Source organism: Rhinatrema bivittatum, chromosome 4, assembly GCF_901001135.1.
Source record: "Rhinatrema bivittatum chromosome 4, aRhiBiv1.1, whole genome shotgun sequence".
Lineage (NCBI taxonomy): Eukaryota > Metazoa > Chordata > Amphibia > Gymnophiona > Rhinatrematidae > Rhinatrema > Rhinatrema bivittatum.
The window spans coordinates 424,690,497-424,715,760 of NC_042618.1; the positions used below are offsets into that span (position 1 = coordinate 424,690,497).

The following is a 25,264-nucleotide window of genomic DNA, read 5'->3' on the forward strand; positions in this document are numbered from 1 at the left end:
ATCTGTTTCATTCTCAGTACATTATTCTGCTGTGCCTATCGATCCTTGGATTTCATACACACGGGCCGATGCTGAGTGCACTGTTAGCCCCATTTGGCCGCGCGTTTTTGACGCACTATTTTTACCCCTTATACAGTAAGGGGTAATAGCGTGTGGAAAATGTGCGGCCAACCCCCCCCAAAACTAATAGCACCCTGCAACATGCAAATGCATGTTCATGGGCCTATTAGTAATTCCCGCGTGATACAGAAAGTAAAATGTGCAGCCAAGCCGCACATTTTAATTTCGGCCGTCACCGAGAAAGTGTACAGAAAGGCAGAAAAAACTGCTTTTCTGTACACCCTCCGACTTAATATCATAGCAATATTAAGTCGGGGGCCCCAAAAAAAAAAAAAAAAAAATCTGCCCGCGGCCCACGGGTTGGAAGACGGGCGCTCAATTTTGCAGGTGTCCATTTTCCGAACCCGTGCCTGTCAGCGGATTCCAGAACCAACGCCGGTAAAATTGAGCGTCGGCTGTCAAACCCGCTGACAGCCGCCGCTTCTGTCAAAAAGGAGGCGCTAGGGACGCACTAGTGTCCCTAGCGCCTCCCTTTACCGCGGGCCCTCATTTACAATTTTTTTTTCTGAATCGCGCGCGCCCAGGAGAGCGGGCGCTCGCCGGCTCTCCCGCGGATTTTTCTGTATCGGCCCGTGTCACAATGTGCTGTAGATTTATAGAAATAAAACAATGATGCATCTATTCGAATTATATAAAACTGCAGTGCATTATGTTAAGGATATTTTAAGACATTTAAAGGCAGAGAATAACTTTAGGGGCTGCCGATTATTTGTCTCCAGCAGAGGTAGCCCCCAAACCATTTTTCCGGGTCTCCATCCATCCGTGTTCTGCTCTCTGCTTTCAGGGCCCGCCCCGCCCCGCCGTCCGGACCTTGCCCATCCCAACATGGCGTCTGGCCTGGGCCGGAAGAGCGGTGCGCTTTACGGCAGAGTTGCGACGGTGGTCGGTTTCCGGCCGTTCTAGACATGGAGCGGAGGAAGAAAGCCCTGGATGTGACAGCAGCGTCGGTGAGGGCTCAGGGGTCTGAAACATGGTCAAACAGGCTGCAGGGAGGGAGCGGGAAGCTGCCTGAGAGCGTACCGAGAATTACGAAAACAAACAGCTATCGGTAAAGGACTTTCCGGGCAGGAGCAGGGTATGAATTACTGCCTTTGGCTCTACCGGACGACAGTAAAGTTACGGGGTTTCCCGCACTGTCCTGGTGACCTCACTGCTGTTATCCACCATGAATATGAATGAGATGGATACCTGGGCACACGCAGATCTAACTCATGCATATTCATGTCGGATATCTAGAGTTATAGGAGCCAACTTTTCAAAATGGTTGGGGGGTAAAAAAAATCAACGAAAATTACACCTTACTGGACACAGTGAAGGCATTTCTTAAACATTGGGGGTGATCAAGCATCCATAGAGCTGGCTGCAATGTCCCGCGCTCCTGACTGGTTGCAAGATCACGAAGAGAATATTGGGAAGTTCGTTCTGGCATAGTAAAACCAGCTGAGCACAAAATGAGAACGGTAAAATGTCTCTAAAAAATTGAGGCTGTCAGTACAAATGTCTGAGCTGGTCAGTCAAAAAAAAAAAATCCTGCTAAGCAGCTCCATCACAACGGCTGCTACATAAATGTTTGTATGGGGGGTATGGAGGAACATAGTGATTTTCAGAATGGTAAGTGGCTTTCGGTCCAATCAGTCTGGCCGTGTAACCTGTGGGAACCCTCCCGAGCCATATGACACGGTTCCACAGCCCTGGAGGAATCCTTGTAAACCTCTCAATATCTGCATTGCCATGGACTGAACTTCCTGACTGGTGAACCCACAGATGCCTTCTAAGGTTCAATTAAGTTCTTACCTGCTAATTGTTTTTCCTTGAATCCTGACACCAGTACAGACAAGTGGGATTTGTCCCCTCTACCAGCAGATGGCGGCAGAAAGCAAGCTGATCTGACCTGTTGTCCCTCCCTATATACTCCAGTACAGTACGGAAGGTGTCGTTAGTTCTTTGCTGCCAGCAGATGGCAGGAGATGTCTGGTGCAGTAGGAAGGTGGAGGAAAGATGATTCTGGGGCAGAAGTGTTAATGCCAAGCTGATTTCCTCAGTGGGAACTGTGGCTGAGTTGGGGGTTCCTCCAGGACAACAGTTAGAAGGGTGGCTGCTGTTCCTCCTCCAGGGCAATCTCAGCAAGATCACTGTAGTTCCCTTTTTTGATTAAAGGCACAGTTGTGCTCTGTGCCTTTAAGAAGCTTGGAAAAAAAACTGCAGGTGAGAAGGCACAGCCTGAGGCTAGCAGTGGTGACTTGACCTGTTGTGCACTCCCAGGAACCCCCTTTCCCCCCGGAGCAGATATGGAGCAGAGTTGAAAGTGTGTCAAATGCGGGGCCCAGCATGTGCCTAGTATGGCAAGGTAATTTTGCAGGAGCCATGATAGGCTGAGCTAAATGCAGTACAAGCAGGAGAGAGGAGTGCCGGAAGAGCAGAGCTCCTGTAACAATGCAGCCTTTCCGAGTCAGCTTTTTCTGCTCTATTAGAGTCTGGAGCAGCTGCGGGATGAGCCAGACAGTTCTCCACAGTCTTGGAGCCATTGCTGAAGACCTATGGGAAGGTTTGGGACTGCAGGGCTCAGAAAAGGAGGAGGAGGAGGAAGATTTTACTTCAGAGTTTGTTTTGGTAATGCACAAAAAATTCTGTCAATTAAAGGGAAAGAAAAGGCATAATGCTGTAATACACCTTATGGAAACAGCCCAGCAAGCCAAGAAACCAAGACTGCACTCAGCACACGAGTCAGGCCAGGGGGAAGATTCCCTATCAGGTAAAGAAGAGAGAGTCTCCTTGTAAGATTCCCAAGGAGAGGAGACAGAGATGGCAGCAGACTCCACAGTTAGATTATTCAGGGCTAAGGAACTGAGGCCTTAATCTCTAAAGTGTCCCACTCTGTCAAACTGTATAACAAGCCAAAGGAGGAGGGGCCAGAGGGGATCCATTCCTCACAGGAATTAAGAAATTGGCCAAGGTCTTCCCCATCCATACAGCTATATGCTTGGTGCAGAATGGGAATGCCTTGATGCAACATTCAAGAGCAGGAGAGCCATGGAAAAGCTGTAGCCCCTGCAACAGCAAGAGCGTGACTGCCTGTTCTGGACCTCCCAGGGTGGATGCAGCAGTGGCAGGAGCCTTTATAGCTGATACCCTATACGATCTGGACAGGTCAACGGCCTAGCAGCTGGCGACGACAGTCATGCCAGGCGCTTCCTCTGGTTTAAAAATTGGGCAGCTGAATCATTCTCAAAGGCCAGATTGTGCAGACTCCCATTCAAGGGTAGACTCTTGTTTGGGGAAGACCTGGAGAAGCTGGTTAAAGACTTGGGGAAGTCAAAACCACAGAGAGTACCAGAGGAAAAAAGCAGCTCTACTAGAGGAAGGCTGAGCAGGGCTCAGCTGAAGGAGAATAAGCAATATAGGTTGCCTAAATCATCCAGTGTGCAGAGATCCATGCCACTGGATAAGATTCAGCCCTTTCCAAGTAGCAGGTGCAGTGACAAAGGCAGAGACAGCTGAGAGCCAGCATCAAGTAAGGATTCTCAGTGACATTGCAGCAGGCCATTCCTCGCTCCCGCCCATAGGCAGACATCTACAGCAATACTACAAGGAGTGGTCTTAGAAGTTGTGTGGCGGGGTAATGCCTTGGAGCTGGAAGCCCTAATAAGAGAAGCCTTTGTTCTTTTCCCCATACAAAATAAAAAAAAAAAAAGAAAGCAGTAAAGCAACAATAAACAGACTACTTTATCTGGAAGCAGTGGTACCTGTGCCAGGAGAAGAGATAGGAAGATATTCAGTTTTACTTTGTTGTTCCAACTAAGGAAGAGACATTTCGTTCGGTTCTAGATCTGAAAGGTGCAAACCAGTCTTCTGCATGGAGACCTTGAAGTCTGTGATCAGTGCAGTAAGAAAAGGAGAGAACCCATCAGTGTCGGATCTGTCGGAAGCATATCTCCACAACCCAATCAGACAGCATCATCAGCACTACCTGTACTGTGCTGTATTGGAAAGCCCCTTTCAATTCAAGGCTTTGCCTTTTGGGCTAGCCTCAGCCCCCAGGACCTTCACAAAAGTAACAGTAGTGGTAGCAGCCTACCTGCACAGAGAGAAGGAATAAGAATACACCCGTATCTGGACAGTTGGTTGATAAGAACAGATTCCTTGCTGGAGGGACCCCAAGTGACAGACAAAGTCATGCAGACGCTGGAGAAGTTGGAATGAGTGGTGAACAGAGACAAGAGCCAGCTGGATCAAAACTGACCTATCTCGCAGGCTGATGCAATAAAGTGCGTTCAGCCGAACTTTACCTGCACTTGAACGCACATTTTGGGCATGTAAACCTCACTGCCGATGCAGGAGGGAGTTTTACGCCCACAAAATGTGCATTTAAAGCTGTGAGTCCTGGTTAATACCCTCGCATGGCAATCGCATGCAAATGAAGGCATTAATCAGCACTACCCGATGCAGAGAGGTGTGCTTGGCCTACCCCAAGTTTTCTTAGCACATGATATTTTACTCCTTGTTAAAGATGGAGTTAAGTTTCCAGTGCTGCAGTGCACTTAACAAGTTGGCAACATTTTATTGCTCTCAGTGACTAAAAGATGGCCAAGCAGACAGCAAAACCATAAACACAAAGCTACTTCCAGCTGCACCAGTTTCAAAACTTCTACCAACAAAGATGCAGAAAGGTGAGACTGACCAAAAATTCCAGGTAAAGATTCTGATCAACCAGAGCCTGAGCAAAGCAGTCCAGAAAAGCCCTTACTATCCATGGGAAGAGGTCAGGGCTGGGTTTATTGTCACCAGGGAGTAGCAGAGAGCAATTGTAAAGGTGAGTGACAGAGAAAGTGCAGGAAAGAAAAGGAAACCCAACGAAGAGGGTGACAACCGGCTATGGTGGGTAAAGGAACGTCACAGGGTGGTGAGCAGCCCTGGGACAATGCACATCACCGTCTGTGCTTGTCCAAAAACATGCAGACTAAATGCTTTGCCACTACCACCCCATGCTCTCTCCCCCCCCCCCCCCCCCCCCCCCCCCACGTTAAAAAGCGCCTTCAGCAGAGGTGTCGCTAGCACCAAGCACACGGAGCCTGTGCCCCAAGTCTCAGCCATGTCTCCTGCTAAGGAAGAGACTAATGAGGCCTGTGTGGCCCAAAGAGTCTGCAGCTGTATCCGCCGAGCCGCACGGTGAAAAACAGAGACTGCAGCTCTGTCAGCAGGGCCCATGTGGCTCAAGGAGGCTAAAGCTGTATCAGCCAGCCCACAAGGGAAAAGGAAGAGACTGCAGAATCAGCCAGGCCCGTGCAGCCCAAGGAAGAGGCTGCTGCATCAGCACACCCACAGGGATGAGGAAAGAAACTGCTTGCTGCCTGCACCCGGCAAGTTTTGGGGAGAGAGAGAGAGAGAAGCATGTGTGTGTGTGACAGAATCAGTCTGTGTGTTTAAAAGAGACAGAGCCGTTCTGTGTGTATTTGAGAAAGAGAGACATCATGGATCCAAGAAGGAGGCTGCTGTTGCCCATATGTTCTGGGGACAGAGAAAGCGAGTGTGCATGAGGGCATGTGAGGAAGCATGTGTGTGTGTATTTGAGAGATCATATGGGGGAGTGAGCATGTGTGTGTGTTGGAGTATATATATATATTTAAGAGAGAGAAGAAAGTTTGTGTGGCCCCTTCTCCCACTAATCCATGACAATCACAGGGTGACTGGAAATCAAAAGTTCCCAGGTATGGAGAGCAGAGGATTTTTCTTTCCTTATTTGTTTTCCTTATTGGGTGTTTGTTGTCTGTTTTGAAATATTTTGTTGAAGTTTAGGAAATTAAAAAATGTGTGTGACTTTTAATTAGATATTCTTTTCATCAGCTGTTTTATAATTATTCTTTCTATGAATATGATTTTACTATTAGAATGTTTATATTTCTTGATTTTATTTTTTTTATCTTTTATGTGGAATAATATTTGTGCTTTTCAGTTGTTGCATGCATACAGAGTCTGGCTTGTTGCTGTGTCAAGTTGAGTTTGTCTGCATGCTTCTATTTACAATATATTTTATGGTCTCTTCAGTTAGTATTGAGGGAGGCTTTGACTGTGTTCTGCATGTGTGACTAAGGCAAGGTATTATGCTAACATGTAGTTTTTGCGTAGGGATCTGTAGCAGCTTGGCTTTTTATTTTCCTGATAGGTGTACTAGTGTTTTAGGGTCTAGTGCAATATTTGAAGTGTTGCCTTTTCATAGTTAGGGTTGTTCCTGTTTGTGTACTGGCAGTTAGTGCTATTTTGGAATGGAAGTCTTACTGTATTGTAATTGTAATTCACTTTTTTCAAAGGATTCATTGCCAATTTATTTTCAGTATCACAATTTTTAAATCTATACAGTACTGTATCACAAAGGCTGAATGTAAGTGGCTATATGCTGTGCTGTGTTTGGGTCCCTCAGCCAGCTGTGAGTGCACTATAAGAAGAGATCGGTGAAGGGTGTGGGTGACTGATGCATTCATATTTCTGTAACAGTGGGAAGAATCAGTAATGCATCCATAATACACATGTGCATATACAATTAATGGAATGCATGCATCTATGCAGATTGTGCTCTGTCGTTCTCATGGTGTTTCAAATAGATTCAGCAGTGCATCACTCATCATTGATAGCCTTGTTGCTTTTGTTGATCCATTGCTAGATCGTTCATTGTCACTGTCCTAGGGATGATAGAATAGAAGGAACAGAAGGCAGGTTCTGGGGAGGTGGTGGCAAATTTATGCAAATGAGGGGAGAGTCAGGTGTCTCTCCCATCTCCCCAGTCCTCAAGTGTCCAGTCCTGTGGAAAAGTTGGCAACCCTGGGGGGGGGGGGAACGGGACTTGAGGGAGGAGGTGAAGAAAAAGGCCCATGCCCCGGATCTTTGTAGAATCTAGCAACACCTCTGGTATTCAGCCTGTGCTGAATGCACATTTTAACTCCCGGTGCATCAGCATAGCATTAGCTTACTGCATCGAGAATTTAAAAAAAATGTAACCTGGCCATTAAGAAATTGTGCGACTTATCGGAGTCCAGTCTGATATAAGGAGAGGAAAAGTGTGCTTAACAGGCAAGCGGACCATCAAACTATAGGATCAGGTGAGGGAAATGCTGACAGCTTCTCCTCAGGCACGCCAGTACTTACAACTTATGGCAGCGATCAACAGAGTCAGAAGGCAAATATGGTAAAACAAGACCAGTCTTCTTAGCTGAGGGAATTCCTTTATTAATTAGATACTTGAAAAATCACAGGACGATAAAATATGCCCAACTCGGGTTGAGTTTCGCCCCAACATAGGGCTGTGTCAGGGGCTATGCTTTGTTAATTATACTTCAATGTTCACTGGTTTATAATTTGCTCGTGCGTCTAGAGAAGTGGTACTCTACACAGAAAAATCAAAACAGCGCAGAGCCTGCCCTTGACGCTGGGCTTTAAATTCAAGACGTTCCCATGCTGCATACTCGGAGGCATTAGTTCAATATAAAATTAGCTGGTTTTTCAAGCCAGTGCACCGAAGAAGGAACAGGAGCAAAGTATAAACCAGTGAACATTGAAGTATAATTAAAGCAAAGCCCCTGACGCAGGAGTGACAAGATTAGGGACTGAATGATGGTGCGAAAAGCAGAATAACAGAGAAGCAGAGGGCCCAGCAGGCAAAGCTTGTAATAAGAAGATTGAACCAGGGACCCAATATGAGGCCGTAGAGACAAGGAGGAATCGATGAGAACCCCTAAGTTTCTTGCCTTCAATAGAATAGGGATAGTATAGCCTTCAAAGAAGAAATCTAGGTACTGCTTAGTACATCACACGTATCTGGACTTGTCTGGCAGGACAATGAGGAAGATTCAGTTAGGCTCTTACCTGCTAATTGTCTTTCCGTGAATCTTGACAGACCAGTTCAGAACCCACCCTGAGAAGAAATTGGAGGTCAGAAGCGAGATATATAAGAACAATAGGTGAAGCACACACAAAAAAAAGGATAAAAAGGGACATATGTATACATAGATATACATATAAAAATAAGTGAAAGGAGTGCCCTTTTCAAGGTAGGAAATGCAGCACAGGTGATGCTCAATCCCATACTCATTTTTTTTCAGAGCCTCCACTTTATTATTGAAACTATTTTCTTTTTTCCCATCTGGTAATATCTTCTTTTGAGTTCCAGGGAAGCCTAATGATTCAGCTTGGGCAAGAGACTACTGACACCTTCCCTGCTGTACCAGAATATATAAGGAGAGACATCAGGTCGGATCAGCTTGCTCTCTGTCTCCATCTGCTGGAAGAGGTCAAATCCCACTTGTCTGGACTGGTCTGTCAGGATTAAAGGAAAGCACACTGTAGTGACGGAGTCAACAACACACACATATAGAACAACAAATAATATAAAGAATGTGTGGCTACACATAAATCACTGGTCAATACATTTCCAAAAAAATGTTTTAATTATTGTTATATATTTATATTTTAACAAAACCGCATGAACACATGAACAGGTTAATGCAGGACACTCTTTTTTCTGAATTACAAGCGTATCCTGCATTAACCTGTTCATGTGTTCATATGGTTTTGTTATTATATAAAAATAATTTAAAAAATTTTTGGAAATGTATTGACCAGTGATTTATGTATAGCCATACATTCTTTATGTTCTTAGGATTCAAGGAAAGACAATTAGCAGGTAAGAACCTAATTGAACCATCTCTGTGACCACCACAGACATCTTCCAATTGCAACGCATCTTGTCTGCAGTAGCAGGGCAGTTCTCTGTAGCGAGCCCTTACTAGTCAGTCAGTGACTGTGCAGAGAAAAACAAAATCAATTTTTTTCCTGTTTCTTTTAAAAAGTACTAAAATGATTTTAGATGCACTAATTGTTTTAGCATGTGCTAAACATAAAAAAACAAAAGCACATCCCTAGAATAGGGTGACCTCAAGGCTCCACGTCCAAAGGGACAGGTTAAGCCAGTCCTGGTTTTACCACATTACTTGCAGGGAGATGTAGCCCTGCTTTTCATCGGGACCTATTCCAAGGCATTTGGTGAATGTAGCAGGTTGCTGAAGGTAGTCTCTGTCATGGGTGCTGGTGGTGAACATGGCAAGGGCTGCCAATTGCAGCCCCAGCTGTTTTTCTTAGGGAGCTCAGTAGAACAATCTAAACTACATTTCCATACATGGAAAGAGTTAAAACAGGATCAGTTTGTCTTGGACGTGGAGCTATATTTTCACCCTAACCCAAGGCAAAAGTTTTGTTTTTTTGACTCCCATTCTCAGCTGGTCCTAAATAGATCAGAAACTGCCTGATGTGTAAGGCAGCATTGTTTATTCCAAGGCTTCTCAAACCTGTTTTGGTAACCCCACAGCCAGTCTGGATTTCACAGTGAATACACATTCTATAGAACGAATTACCTGAGTTCATTAGATCAGAGAATGATTGGCTCCATTTCCATAAATTGCTAAAAATTAATTTCTTTAAGCAGGCATTCCCAGATAGAACATGACCCAGTAGGTTTGTTCCACGATTTTCACGTTTGTGTTGTCTACTTTTCCCGATGTGTTTAGTTTTATGTACTGTTTGGTGTTATTTTATTGTAACTGTACATTATTTTATTTTGTTTTTAAATTATTGTTGTACTCTATTTTGAATGTGTGTTCATTATCCACTGAGATCTATGGATTAGTGGAATATACATTTCCAGAATAAATAAATGAGATGAATTTGCAAATATTAGATCTCCAGTATGTGCAAATATTCATGGCAGATATCCTGTGGGGTCAATAGCACAGCTTTGGTTAGCAGTGGCTTAATATAAGAAGTTAGGATTACTGGAAGGGGAAATCCGTACATTTGATTGGATGATGCTGGACATTTCATATTTTGGAGACCCATTTTGTCACCTGTAAGAACTCCTAAAGCAGTTAATATATGCCAGGGGGTTTCAGTGAGGGCTGTGTAAACCTGTCCAGTTTTCAGAATATCCACAATGAGCATTCATCAGACATCTCTGAATTCTAAAAATGCCATAAACCACTTTGAGCATTATTTGAAAAGCTGGATTGAAAATCCAAAAATTAATATGGTCTAATAATTACTGAACCAATTTACATTGCTTACTTATTCAGAAAATTGGACCTGTTTATAGCCCTCGTGGGCTGGAGTTGAAAATCCCTGCTATAGCATTACATGTGTGTTCACCCGTATGTAACTGCCAATTTTCTGAGAAGATTTAATGATGGGCAAATCAAATCTTTATCATTAGTATGCAGGCCTATGAGGCCTCCAGTGCTTGTGTACTGCAACGTCATTTTTATCGGTCCTTTAAAATGGGTCACAGCCCACTCCAGTTTTCTTCAGTGTGTCTACTAGAATTCTGCAATGCTTTTCATTAGTTTCACTTTTAAATCAAACTAATATCTGTACTAACAGATGTGGCCCTGCTTTGCTGAGTGACGAGGATGGGATACAGTACTATAAGATGTCAGCTGGCAGAACTGTTGAGCTCTGTAAATTGCCAGATATGAAAAGATATTCATCCCGCTGTACTTTTTATTAGTCTACTGTTTGAAGGCAAAAAAGCTCATAAGATTGCTGGGGGGGGGGATGTCCCCAATATCCTTTTTGTTTGGGGGTCCTATCCGCACCAGATTTTCAGGATATATCAGGGAGGACGAGTGGTTTTTCTTTTTTTTTTTTTTTAATTCATGCATATGTGCAAACTACGGATGTGTGTGTGTGTCCTGGAAAGTAGGCTCTTCAGTTCTGGGTGCAAATTCCTGTTTTTTTCTCATGCTGCAAAATAGACTTCAGGCTGGCTGAGAGGAGAGTCAGCTCCATGTGCATTGTGCATTACAAGCCTATAAATGTTGCAGAAAAGGGGCCTCAATTATTTAAGTGGAGTCTGTTGGTGTAAATAATTGAGCCTTTTGTTATGGCTAAGCTAGGACTTTGAAGATAAAGTTCAGTGTTATTACAGGCGGTTAATGTTATAGCTAAAATTCTGTTTCCAGACACTATCAGGCCGATACAGAACGGTGCGCTCAGCCCCCATTTGGCCGCGCGTTTTTGACGCGCTATTATTACCCCTTATACAGTAAAGGGTAATAGCGCGTGGAAAACGCACAGCCAACCCTCCCCCCCCCCCAAAACTAATAGCGTGCATCACATACAAATGCGTGTTGATGAGCCTATTAGTTATTCCCGCGCGATACAGAAAGCAAAATGTGCAGCCAAGCCGCACATTTTAATTTCGGCCGGCACCAGGCAAGTGTACAGAAAAGCAGAAAAAACTGCTTTTCTGTACACCCTCTGACTTAATATCATAGCGATATTAAGTCAGAGGCCCCAAAAATAAAAAAAATTAAAATCTGCCCGCGGATTGGAAAATGGATGCTCAATTTTGCCGGCGTCCATTTTCTGAACCTGTGGCTGTCAGCGGGTTCGACAAACGACACTGGTAAAATTAAGCGTCGGCTGTCAAACCCACTGACAGCCGCTGCTTCTACCAATAAGGAGGCGCTAGGAACACGCTAGCGCCTCCTTATTATTGCGGGCCCTCATTTGAATACTGAATCGCATGCCCAGGACAGGTGCCTGGGCGCGCGTTGGGAGAGCGGGCGCTCGCCTCGGAGCGCCAGCTCTCCCACGCACTTTACTGTATCGGCCTGTATGAAAGAGAGAACATCTTTGATAGGAGTTTACCTGGTGACACATGTTTCTGTGTAATACTATAATAACTTTAATTCTACAGTTGGTAGATCTCAAGGCTGAGCTTTACCGTAAGCAACAAGAATTCAAGCAAGAAAAACTTTTGAAAGATGCTGGAGTTCCAGTAAAACCCAAACCAGCCAACAAGGTAAGCAATCAGAATATAACAACATATCATCAGCCTTTCAGAGAGTTAGAGCTCAGTCTGAATCTGGCATCGTCATTCTGAATACACCTATGAATAGTCAAAATGATTGACCAAACTAATTTACAGCATGTTATAAAAGCTGAATCTTTGATTTAAACTTGCGGTAAGTTTTTCTATATCAAAGTGTTTTTTGAAAAATCTCTGCAGACAAAAAGTGTGGCTAGGAAGATGCAGTATCAGTTTGTGCATCCTACTTATATGCCTTGCGGTTCTTGTTCTCTGTTAGTTACTCCCCCCAGGACCTCTTTTTGTCCCCACTAAGTTCTCTCTGTTTAAGTAAATACCTCTGGCATTTCTCGAGCGACACCGTGATCTAGAGCATTAGGTCTTTAAATTACCCTGCTTTATTCATGAATAGCAATTTTGTGAGAGTTGTGACTTTACAATGCCCCTCCTGATCCTACAGAAACCTAACATCTGGAGCAAGCAAAATACCGGGGTTACAGATAGGGCGGAGAAAGATGTTGAACAAAAGATTGAAGAACAAGAGACACTGGATAAGGCCAGGTAATTCCCAAATCTGGGGAAATCAGATAGTAACATTTTCCTTTTCATTTTGTAAGACCCATCATATTTCCTGACATTTGAAACACAATACGATGCAAGTTGTCATCTTCTACTGCTAAAATACCGGAAGTTCACACTGTGATCGGGGAATAAGTCTCATTACCAAATAGAACTTTCAAATGATTTTATAGCTGCTGAAATGTCAGGGAACTTGAACGTGATTTATCTTATCAGTGTCTGGCAGCTTTACACTGTTTCGCTCCCATCCTAAGGTCATTTGACACTTTATTTGCAAAAGGCAAGTTGGCCGACTGAAAGCACAAGATCCAGCTTTCCTGATTCTTCATATCCTAGCTAAAAATTTTCATCCACATTTTGTTTAGCCTTAAAGTAACTGCTTTTATTCTGGCTCCTGTCTAGTCAGTATGTCAGAACATCTCCATTTTGCCATTTTTTATGGATTGTGTTTGTTCCACCGTAGTCTTATTCCCCTCTCATGTTAGGTGTTTCACTAGTTTTTGTTCATACTCATTAGCTCATTTGCTTTCTATGGCAACCTGCACGCACACCCCACTAATCGCCAGATTGCACTGGTAAAGCAATGATCTAAAGAAATCAGATCTTTGGTGTAATGGAAAATTTGGCACAATGGTTAGAGCATAGGGCTAACAACCAGGGGAAACCAGGGTTCTAATCCCATCCCCCGCTGTCACTGCTCATGACTTTGGGCAAACCACATTATCTCCTTTTGTTTCAGATATCCAAAGAGATTGTAAGCTCTTAAGGGCCAGCATTCATTGCACCTGAATTCTAATAATGCTATAAATCACCTTGAGCATCATTTGGATATGCAAGCCAAAGTTCCAAAAAAATAATATAAAAAGTAAGGGCATTGCTCTACCTTTTTAATCTTACAAGTACAGAGTGTCTCTCCGTTTATACTGAGATTTGGTTAGACCTTTTGAGAACAGAATCTGTTGTAACAGCCAAATTCTGCTATAACAAATCTTCACAGAAAACACACTTCTGTCTGCCAGTCTTAGTATAAAAAGGACCATCATGGGGAAGATATTCAAAGGGATCTAGCTGGCTATCTAAGGAATGGATCCCTTAGATAAAAATTCCCCCCACTGAGCAGCTAAATATAGTCACCTATATTTAACTGCTCATATTCCGGGCAGTTGTAGGGATGGTGCTAGGTCAGGGGAAGGACCGCAAGAAAAGCTGGCTTACTCTAACTGGCTATATTTTGGCCAGCTAGATCTAAGCAAGTTTTCAGCCTTAACCTAGAAGCTTAACTTAATTGGCTAAAACATAGCCAACTAAATCAGTGTTCAGCTGTCATGTGATTGTCACCTGTATTATTAATAATAAGAGCAAGTTTGCTTACCGTAAACGGTGTTTTCCGTAGATAGCAGATGAGTTAGCCAGGCTGTCTGGGTACGTCTTCCGTGCCACTAGGTGGCGGAGCTAAGTCTCTCAAAGTCTTTCAGCTAGGTGCTCCTTCCTGTATCCTGACAGGATTACCTCAGTCTCCTCAGTCAGTATCAAAGAGAGTTAGGTATGCTAGAACTGTCCGGGGAGGCGGGCGGGCCAGCATGGCTAATTCATCTGCTATCTACGGAAAACACCGTTTACGGTAAGCAAACTTGCTCTTTTCACGTAGATAAGCAGCTGAATTAGCCATGCTGTCTGGGAGTCCCCAGCTGATGTATTGAGCAGGTAATGTGTAATAATCGGGTTTTTTTTGCTCAGTACAATGAAACATATCAGACAGTTCCTATGAAGGCTGTAATTATATGGAATCTGTGCTCTTCTGAAGGATAGTCCACCCCACTAGGGCATCATTTGCTGTTTGTTTATCAATAGTGGGATGTGAAGGTGTGAAGTGAGGACCATGTCGCCGCTTTACATATGTCTATGACAGGAACTTGATGTAGAGAGCGATCGAGGCTGCCATGGCACTCACCTGATGCGCCTTAGGTGTTTCAGGTAAAGTTTGCGACCTTTGTTGATAACAGAACTGTATACAGTTCGATATCCATGCGGATAAAGTTCTTTTTGTAACAGGACGCCCTGGAGCGTTCAGAAGGAAATAGTTGTGAAGGTCAATTGGGTGAAAGTGTGCGTCGATTGGGTGAAAGTGTGCGTCTTTTGTAGTACGCTAGCGCACATTTGCAATCTAAAGTGTGTAATTTCTTCTCATTAGCGTTAGCATGAGGTTTAGAATGGAATGTGGGCAAGGTGATGGTCTGGTTAATGTGGAAACTGGAGATCACCTTTGGTAGAAACAGGGTGAGTGCATAGGGTCACCTTGTCATGGTGAAATTGAAGATAAGGAGGGTAGTGAACTAAGGCTTGCAATTCACTAACTCTTCTTGCAGAAGTTAAAGCAACCATAAAAAACACCTTCCAGGAAAGGTAGCGCAGGTGACAAGTTTCCAAAGGTTCAAAGGGCGAAAGCATTAGCTGTTTGAGAATTGTATTAATGTCCCACAGAACTGGTGGTTTGTGTACAAATGGACAGAGGTGTGCCTTTCATAAACCTGGATACTAAGGTATGACCTTTCAATCTCCATGCCGTGAGGTGTAGTGAGGAGTGTAGAGGATGTAGCAGTGTTCCCTTGTCCTGGGTGAGAAGGTGTGGACTGCCGCCCAGGGGAATCGGGCTGTGGATTGATAGTCGTAGTAGGTAACTGTACCATGGTTGACGAGGCCATACTGGCGCAATTAGGATTAGATCCGCTTGATCCTCGATGCATCTCTGGATTGTTCGAGAGATGAGTGGTATCAGGGGGAATGCATAGAGTAGGTTTTGTGACCAATCAATGAGAAAGGTATCTGGGGCGAGTCTGAGGGGGCTTTGATAAACCGAGCAAAATCTCTCTAGTTTCCTGTTGTTCTCTGTTGCAAACAGGTAGACTGTAGGGAGACCCCATGTCGCAAAAAGTTCCTGAGTCACCTCTGGATTCAGTTCCCATTCGTGAGGGCGAAAAATTCTGCTGAGCTTGTCCACTCTGGAATTGTGTATCCCTGGCAGATAAGTTGCCTGTAGTGAGAGGGATCTGTGATGAGCCCATTCCAGCATTTGCACTGCTTCCTTGCAGAGGTTCCATGAACCGGACCCTCCTTCCTTGTTTATATATAACATGGTCACTTGGTTGTCTGTGCACCATGACTATTTTCCCCTGTAAGGAATCCTAGAAGGCTCTAAGGGCGTTTTTTACTGCCTTGAGCTCCAGAAGGTTGATATGAAGGGTCCGCTCGAACGGGGTCCATATACCTTGTGTCTGTAACGTTTGCAGATGAGCTCCCCATCCTGTGGGAGATGTATCCGTGGTAAGTATCACTTGATGTCGAAGGGGTCTCAGTGGTGAACCCAAGGAAAGTGTTTGTGGGAGTAACCACCATGCTAGGTCCCGTTTCATGCTGGTGGTCAAGGAAAAGGGTGTGGACAATGGATGTAGATATTGAGTCCATTGAAGTTTGAGACCCCATTGTAGGCGGCGCATATGAAGGCGTGTGTGTGGAACCACATAAATGGCTGCCGCCATGTGCCCCAGAACAGTGAGCACTTGACGAGCTGGTACTGTCGCACTGTGAAGTAGCGTCATAGAGATTATAGAAAGAGCTAGTGCTCTCGGGTGAGGTAGGAAAGCCTTGTCTTGGATCGTATCGAGATAGGCTCCTATGAATTGTAAAGTTTGAGTGGGCTCCAGTTTCGATTTCTCATAGTTGAGGAGTCCTAGGTTGTCCAGGCAAGGAATCGTTTTGCGAAGATTGTCCCGTAGTAGGCTTGGATTGGATGCTACTAGGAGTCAATCGTCCAGGTAGGGAAAGATTTGCACCTTCTGACGACGAAGGTGCGCCACTGCCATGCATTTGGTGAAAACTCTGGGGGCTGAAATCAGGCCAAATGGAAAAACTTTGTACTGGAAATGATGATTGTCCGCCTGGAAAGAAAGGTAACACCAGGAACTGGGGTGCATTGGTATGCGAGCATAAGCATCTTTCAAATCCAGTGAGCACATCCAGTCCCTGGGTTGAAGAAATGGAAAAATGGATTTGAAAGAAGTCATTTTGAACTTCTCCTTGTGTAGGTGTTTGTTGAGGGAACGTAGGTCTAGAATCGGATGTAAACCTCCTGTTTTCTTGGGAATTAGGAAATATTGTGAATAGAAGCCCTGATGAAATTCCTGGGGAGGTAGCTTCTGGATGCACTGATTTTGTAAAAGAAGTTGGATTTCTTGTAGGATATGTTCCCTCTGAGTTACAAACTTCTGAGGAACCCAGTGTTGGAGGGTTGGGAGGGATAAGAAATTGAGGGCATAGCCCTTCTGTATTATTGATAAAATCCATTGATCTGATGTAACGTGATTCCAGGCTGGAAGATAGTTGGACAACCTTCCTCCGACTGGTGATGACGGTGGTATTATCATCTTTAAAAACTCGACTGGGCTTTTGCTGGTTGAGGATCGGATTGTTGCCGTGGCTGCCTAGGATTTCTAGTACGCTGGCGTATAGGCTGCTGTTGATAAGTCTGTTGCCTTGATGGCTGATTGTACTGAGCCTTATAATAGGTGTAAGGTCTAAAGATCTTATAGGAAGACCTACGATAAGAAGTTGAGGCAGAATATTGATGTCGAGAAGTATTTGGAAGTTGCGGCGATGTTAAGGAAAGAACTGCTGTTTTTTGCTCCTTGAGTTTTGTTACAGTATCAGTGAACTGATCTCCGAACAAATTTTCTGAATGACATGGTAAATTAGCCAATTTGTCGTGGACATCGTCCCTTATGGCACTAGATCGCAACCACGCGAGGCATCTGGCTGCTAAGGCATTTGCTGAAGTTTTAGATGAAACATCAAAACCTTCGTAGATAGATCTCAGTAAATGACACAAGCCTTCCTCAAGGTTATAGTATTGAGGAAGTAAGGAAATGTCTGCAGAGGATTTCTGAAGATGTGGTTGCAATGCTTGCAGTTCTTGAAGAGATATTGTGTTATGTAAAACTGGTAGTTTTGAATTATCTTTAGTTGGTGGCGTGTTGGAGTGAATTCTGGATTTGCAAACCTTTTGCATCTCCGACTCAACTACCACTGACTGGTGTGGAAGTTGAATAGTGGTATAGAAAGGAGAATCTTTCATTCTGTATTTCAGGTCAACTTTACGAGATGTTGGAGGAATTATCAAGGGAGTAGCCCAAGATTTCTCCAGTAAAGCTGTCAATGCAGTGTGTTGTGGGAGGGCCACTGGCTCAGATGGCATGTCCAAGATCTTTAGGATACCCAGCATTTCTTGACGAGGATCTGGTATCCTCTTGGTCTGTATGTTGAGTAATTGACCTACCTTGTCTATGAACTAAGAATAGGTAAGGTCCTCTGGTGGTGACAAAGGCTCTGGAGTTATCTCATCTTGGTCAGACGGGTAACCAGTGGATGAATCTGAAGAGGGATCCTCCAAGGGAGATGCTGGGGAAATTGGGACATCCCGTGGCGTTAGAGGAATCTTAGATGATTGTACCAGATCTGCTTGTGATATAGAAGGGAGCAGTTTTGGTGGTAAATGAGATTGCTCTATTGACTGTAGAAATTGAGTCAAAAAAGTAGTAATCTGAGAAATAGCTTGGTTTGCGAACCGTAATGTAGACTGATCTTGTAGGTGTCTTACGTCGAGTGGAAGAGGCTCCTTGGTGGGTGAAGGAGGATCATCAGAACCCTTGGAGTCAATGGAAATATGAGATAGTGCCCCAGGTGATGATGGGGACTCGTCTGACATAGAAAGTGGAGATGTGGGTTGAGTGTTACTCATCTCTTGTGTTGGCGAAGCTTCTCTGCGTCTTTTGTGACCCGAGTGATGGTTCTTAGGGGGTTTCTGCGTCGAATGCGTCGATGCAGAGTCGAATGCGTCAAGTAAAGGCATCTGCACCGGTAACATAACACTTTCCTGCGTAGGTGCTTCGATGCATCGATGCTTCGTGTTGAGTCTGGCGTCGATGAAGCATGCGGCCATGATGCCACCGACGCGTCCCCCGCGCTTAGAGCCGATTTTTGGGTAGCGCACATCGGTCGCTGGTCTGACCTGGGGGGTTCGACGGAGGAAGCCCTCTGCTTCAGGAGGGGCTTTTTCTTCAATGTTGGAGCTGGAACTGATCTGACAGAGACTTCTGAAGAGGCATAAGAGCCCGAAGTTCTGGATCTCAGCTCTTGATGCTGTCTCTGCCTCCGGTCATGAGGGGACATCTGTCTGCAGGCTTTACAATTCTTCTGATCGTGGGTACCCAGGCAGAAGTGGCAGGAGAGGTGGCTATCAGTAGCTGACATTAACTTGCCACAGGAACAGAATTTTAAGCCAGGACGAGGCATTTCTTTTGTGGATTTTAAAGTTTTACCTGTGGTGATTGTTTCTTTTAATTTGTAATTTTTTAAAGACTTTTTCCTCACAGAATATAACTTTCTCTGGAGAAAGAGCTCCGTGTGCCCTAACGGTCTCGTGGAAAAAAACTGACTGAGGAGACTGAGGTAATCCTGTCAGGATACAGGAGGGAGCACCTAGCTTGAAAGACTTTAGAGAGCTCCGCCATCTAGTGGTACGGAAGACGTACCCAGACAGCATGGCTAATTCAGCTGCTTATCTACGTGAAAAATATTTATACAATACAATTAAATGTACACCTGCCTGTGGCAGATATAATCTAATTATCTTGCCCTGGATTTTCATTGCAGTTAAGAAAATGAAAGAGTTTTTAACCTATGTTGTAGAGATTGCATATAACACATTTTCTGCTATAGGCAAAAACTGGAAGAGAAAGCACAACTGTATGAGAAAATGACAAAAGGAAACTTTCCAGGTAAATGAAATCTAAATTCAATGACAAGATATTTGTACAAAATAAGAAGCAAAAAGCCTTATTCAGAAAGGACTTTTTCTCATTTTGTGCCTGTGGAAAAATTCTTAATTGAATAAGGTCTGGATGTGTCTTTTAGTTTGATCTGTTAATTGAGTTTCCTGTCTCATGCTGTCTTTGTTAAATAATATTCCCTAGATGAAGAAACTGAGGATCTGTACCTTGTGGATTTTACTCAGAAGATAATTGAGAAGCAGAAGGAGGTGCAGGCGTTGCGTGAGAGGGAAACAGCGAGAAAAGCAGCAGAGGAGGAAGCTGAAGGGAGAGAGTCAGACACAGAGATTCCACCTCCACAGAGCCCCAATGAGGAATGGTAGGCAGCTTCATAAAGACCAAAGCTTGTATTATGTGCACTCAGAATATCAAAAGTAACAAGGTGGGACAGAGCAAAGGACTATTGAGCCCAGCAGCCTTTCTCAGACATTGGTCAGTCAAGGGCAGCACGAAGTACCTGGTGGATTCTAGGGGTAAGCACTGGCTTTCTCAGGTCCACGTGGCTAATAATTGTTTATGGACTTTTCCTCTAGAATTTGTCCCAGCCCATTTTAAACCCAGCTATGCTAGTTGCCTTAACCACATCCTATGACAACAAATTCCACAACTTGATTGTGTGCTGAGTAAGAAAATACTTTCTCCAGTATGTTTTATATCTCTTACCTGTTAGTTTTATGGAGTGTCCCCTAGTCCTGATAGTTTTTGAAAGGATAATTCCTGTTCGTACCCTGGATCATCCCAGACGGGTGGGTTTATGCATCCCTACCAGCAGATGGAGGCAGAGAACAAAACTTTGAGGCACTGCTACATAACCGAGAGTGCCACCTGCAGTCCCTCAGTATTTCTCTGTCTCCATCAGATGGTAGAAGTGCAAACCTGTGGTCTGGAGGTGCTTGAAAAAAAAAAGGAGAAGAGAATTCAGCTCCCTGAGGTGTTAGGTTCCTTCATGGGCCATCCCTCGGGTAGAGCAGGGCGATCCTGTCAAAACTCAGCCCTATGGTTTTGGCAGGGGGATAGATAGCCAGAGGCCCTGGTTCCCTCTCCGCCTCTGGGCTCTTCAAAGGGCAGTGAAGCCGGGAGAGAGGCTGCAACAGTGTTTGTGTGCAGGGCTGTGGAGCAGGTAAGTTTTGTTTTTTCTGCCAGGAGGGAGGCAGGAGGGAGTGGGCCGAATTGCCTGCCTTAATCGGGCTCGGGTTAGTGCTGAATTTCTGCACCAGGACAGTGGCGAGTTCGATTGCGGCGGCTGCGTTTATTTTTAGGCCTAACCATATGTGCAGGCCCAGCCGCCTCGACATGCCGGCTCCTGAGCAGCGTGGCAGACTTTGCCATGGCTGCGGTCTGAGGCAAACTTAATGCAGCCTCGTTTTGCCGCAAATGTGCTTCGGGGGGGGGGGGGGGGGGGGGTGTCTCTGGGGGAGCGGTGAGAAAGGACAGGTGACTGGGTCGGCTCATGAGGCTCTGAGGGGGGGGGGGGGGACAAAGGAGCCGGTGACCATTTTGGCAGCACATGCAGAAGTGCAAGCTGCCATTTCTGAGGCCCAGGATTCCCCTCCCATGCTTTTTCCTGTAGGAAAGGACCAGACTGATGGCAGGGGTCAGGGTGAGGCTCATGAGGGAGTCTATCAGGACTCTTACTCCTTCGACCTGGAGGCCTTTTCCACAGGTTTTGTGCTTCTCCTTCATAAGGCTTATTTAGCCAGGAAGGAGTTAGGAGCAAAGAGGTCCTTACCTAGGAAGTCCCGGACAGCCAAGAGGGCTAGAGGGCCTGTGGAGTCAGGAGGCATCCTGCGGATGCTGGGATGCCTCCTGAACCCCGGAGGAGGGCTATTTGTCAGATAGCCTGGATGATCCTGAGCACTTCAAGGGGTCCGGTGGTACCGGACAAGGACCCTGTTAGTGCCCTGGGAGATCTGAGGCAGAACCTGGACTCGGATCCATTGGAGGTCTTGGGGGATCCTATGCAGGATCCAGATGCTCAGGACTCGAGGCGGTTCCAGTCGCAGAAGGAGGACCCGCGAGTGGACCGGCTGTTCCGGAGAGAGGGACTGGGTCCATTGATTACCCAGGAGCTTGGCATTAAAGATGTCCAGGAAGACTTGGACAAGGAAGGAGTGAATCCGCTCCTGGAGGGTCTGCAGGGATCCTCTACCACTTTTCCATTACCGAAGCAGGTGAAGAAGTTGGTGGATCAGGAGTGGGAATCTCCTGAGGGAGGTCTAAAGGTCACGAGAGCTCTGGGGAAGTTATATTCCTTGCCGGAACAGACCTTGGAGTTATGGAGAATTCCTAAGGTGGATGCAGCCGTTTCAGCGGTTACTAAGAAGACTACCATCCCGGTGATGGGGGCGGTGGCTCTCAAGGATCTCCAGGATAGGAAACTATCAAGCAGCTTTTTGAAGCTTCTGCTTTGGCCCTTCGGGTAGCGGTGTGCAGAAATCTGATGCAGAGAGCCTGTTTGTCCTGGGTGCTGAAGGCGCATGACAAGCATTCAGCAACAGCATCTGAAGCAGCGCAAGTTGCCCATTTAGAGCCGGGAGTAGCCTATGTAGCTGATGGTCTGTACGACATGGTCCGGTCTTTTGCTAGGAGTAGGGTATGGCCTCGGCCATGGCGGCATGAAGGCTCTTGTGGCTGCAAAATTGATTGGCGGATGTGTGGTCTAAGGCCCAGCTGCTGAACCTCCCTTTCAGGGGGAAGCTCCTCTTCAGGGAGGATTTGGAGAAGCGTGTGAAGCAGTTGGAAGAGTCAAAAGGCAATAAGCTGCCTGAGGACAGGAAGGGTCCTGCGAAGTCCTTTCTGCCGAGAGCCCATTATTGAGAGGCTAGAAGATTTCGAGCAGGCAGAGCCCTGAGCAAACATCACAGAAACAGAGTTTGGGCAGGCAGCAGCCCTTTCGGAATCAGCGCAGGTCCCCAAGGGGGGAGCGGAAGTAAGGTCGGACAATGAAGGTGCGAGGGTCCACGCCTCTCAGGAAGCTATCGGAGGGAGGCTCTTTCTTTTTTAGGAGGAGTGGATCAGAATAACATCGGACCGATGGGTCCTAGAGGTGGTAAGAGCCAGTTACGCTTTAGAATTTTCTTGGCCGCTCAGGGATGCCTTTGTAGTTTCCCACTGTGTCTCCAGGAGCAAATGGGAGGCAGTGCGGGACACACTCCAGCGCTTGCAACATCTACGTATTATTGTTCAGGTGCCCCCTCAGGAAAGGGGGCAGGTATTTAGTGTACTTCGTGGTGCCAAAGAAGGAAGGGATCTTTCAGCCCATTCTCGATCTGCAAATGGTAAATGCTGCCCTCCGGGTGCTGCGGTTTCGGATGGAGACGCTGCGTACAGTAATAGCGGCAGCGCACAAAAGGGAGTTTCTAGCATTCTTGGATCTGTCAGATGCCTACCTTCATATCCCTATTCGACCCGAACATCAGCAATTTCTGAGATTCATGGTTCTGGGAGAGAATTTCCAATTTTGAGCTTTTCCCTTTGGGTTGGCGATGGCTCTCAAGAAGGAGGGTGTCCTGGTACACCCATATCTGGACGATTGGCTGAGTTGAGTGAAGTCGGAGGTAGAGTGTGGTCGTTCAGTCCAGCGGGTACTCCAGCTTCTGGGGGTATTGGGCTGGGTAATGAACCTCGCAAAGAGTCATCTGAAGCTGACTCAGTCCTTGGAGTATCTGGGCGCTCACTTCGATACCCAACTGGGGAAGCTGTTCATGACTTCGGAGAGAGTTCTCAAGCTGCAGAGTCAGGTTCTTTAGTTGCGGAGCCTGGCGGTGCCCAAGGTCTGGGATTACCTGCAAGTTCTGTGATCCATGGCTTCTATGCTGGATTTAGTGCCATGGGCTTTTGCTCACATGCGTCCTCTACAGGGGGCTCTGTTATCCCAGTGGAATCCGCTGTCAGAGGAATTTCAGCTTTCTTTACCTTTGCCAGAGGATGCCAGGTCCAATCTCTCATGATGGCTGTCGCAGCACAGTCTGGAGAAGGGAATGGATCTGGAAATACCCAACTGGGTACTGGTAACCATGGATGCCAGCCTCTCTGGATGGGGGGCAATTTGTCAAAGGAAATCAGCCCAGGGTCAGTGGTCGCCAGAGGAGGCAACTTGGTTGATCAACCGACTGGAAACCAAGGCAATGCGGAAGGCCTTGTTGGCATTTCTTCCAATGGTTTGGGGCAAATCGGTGCGAGTATTCTCAGACAATGCGACAACAGTAGCGTACATCAATTGTCAGGGTGGTACGCAGAGTCATCTAGTGGTGCTGGAAGTGCAGGAGCTGTTTGTGTGGATGTAGAAACATCTGTAGAGACTAGCTACTTCTAATGTGGCTGGGCTGGACAGCGTGCAAGCAGACTTCCTCAGCAGACAGCCTCTGGATCCAGGGAAGTGAGAGTTGTCGGTGTAAGCCTTCACCTTGCTGCAAGCAAGATGGGGGAAACCAGTGATAGACCTCATGGCGACTCCAACAAATGCGAAAGTGGAACGCTTTTAAATTTGCTCTTGTTCAACCATGGCCAACACATCTCTTGTTATACGTGTTTCCTCCATGGCCGCTCGTAGGATGGGTGCTACGGTGCATCGAAGTTCATCCAGGCAGAGTGATTCTGGTGGCACCCAAGTGGCTGCGTTGGACGTGGTTTGCAGACCTTCTGCATCTGGCGGTAGACAGACCCGTTCGTTTGGCTTATCCCTCAGGATTACCTCATCAGGGACCTGTATTTTCAGACCGGGAGTATCGCTTCTATGACTTTTGAGAGGTGGTGGCTCCATTTGAAGGGATATTTGGAGCCGTGATTGCAACTTTGCTTCAGGTGAGGAGACCTTCCACTTTAATGGCTTATGTCCGGGTGTGGAGAGTATGCAAATCCTGGTGTTTGCTGAATAGAGTGCAGCCCTTAGAGGTGGACATCCTGCAGATTTTGGACTTTCTGCAGTGCGGATTATCTAAGGAGTTGGCGAATAATTCCCTTCAGGTAGAGGTTACAGCTTTGGGTTCCCTGTGTGGCAGGATTCAGGAAAGACCGCTGGAGTCTGATCCAGATGTGGCTCATTTCCTGAGAGGGGTGACGCATCTGCATACTCTGGTGTGGTAGATCTGTCGGGTGTGGAATGTGAATTTGGTTCTTCGGGTGCTGTGTGGTCCCCCTTTTGAGCCAATGCGGAGGCTGTCGTTAAAGGATTTAACCCTGAAGACTTTTTCCTAGTGGCCATCTGTTCAGCTAGGTGAATTTCTGAGTTGCAAGCGTTATCATGTAGGGACCCTTTCCTCTGTTTTTTGGATGATGGGGTCTCGTTACACACGGTTCCATCCTTTTTGCCAAAGGTAGTGTCCTCTTTTCACCTTAATCAGGTGGTTGAGCTTCCGGCCTTTTTGAACTTGGCATCCGATTCCTCGATGGCTAGGGAACTTCACTTATTGGATGTGCGTCGTATCCTTTTGCGATATCTCAAGGCTATGAATCCCTTTCGGAGATTGGATCATTTGTTTGTCCTTTTCAGTGGAGCAAAGAAGGGAAATAAGACTTCCAAGGGCACAATTGCTCTCTGGTTAAAAGAGATGATAGCTTTGGCTTACATCTGCCAGGGCCAGCTGGTGCCGGAGGGGTTGCAAGCACATCGCATTTGGGTGCAGGCGACCTCATGGGCGGAATGTCAACTGCTTTCTCCGCAGGAGATCTGTCATGCAGCGATGTGGTCTTCTCTTCGCACTTTCACCAGACATTACCGCTTAGATGTGCATGCTCCTGAGGAAGCGATGTTTGGGGAGAGTGTATTGCACACGGGTCTTTCAGGTTCCCGCAAAGAATAGAGGGGCTTGGGTACATCCCACTCATCTGGACTGAT

General features: G+C 45.9%; 1 protein-coding gene across 1 annotated transcript in view; it reads left to right on the forward strand.

Moving 5' to 3' along the window:
* Positions 1 to 916: 916 nt before the first annotated feature.
* Positions 917 to 25,264, forward strand: part of CCDC174 (coiled-coil domain containing 174) — a 50,795-nt gene continuing 26,447 nt past the window's right edge. The window contains 5 exon segments of the mRNA XM_029601384.1: positions 917 to 1,067; positions 11,858 to 11,962; positions 12,429 to 12,529; positions 19,319 to 19,377; positions 19,573 to 19,747. Of these exon segments, the coding sequence (XP_029457244.1) occupies positions 1,026 to 1,067; positions 11,858 to 11,962; positions 12,429 to 12,529; positions 19,319 to 19,377; positions 19,573 to 19,747 (482 nt within the window). The 5' untranslated portion in view covers positions 917 to 1,025.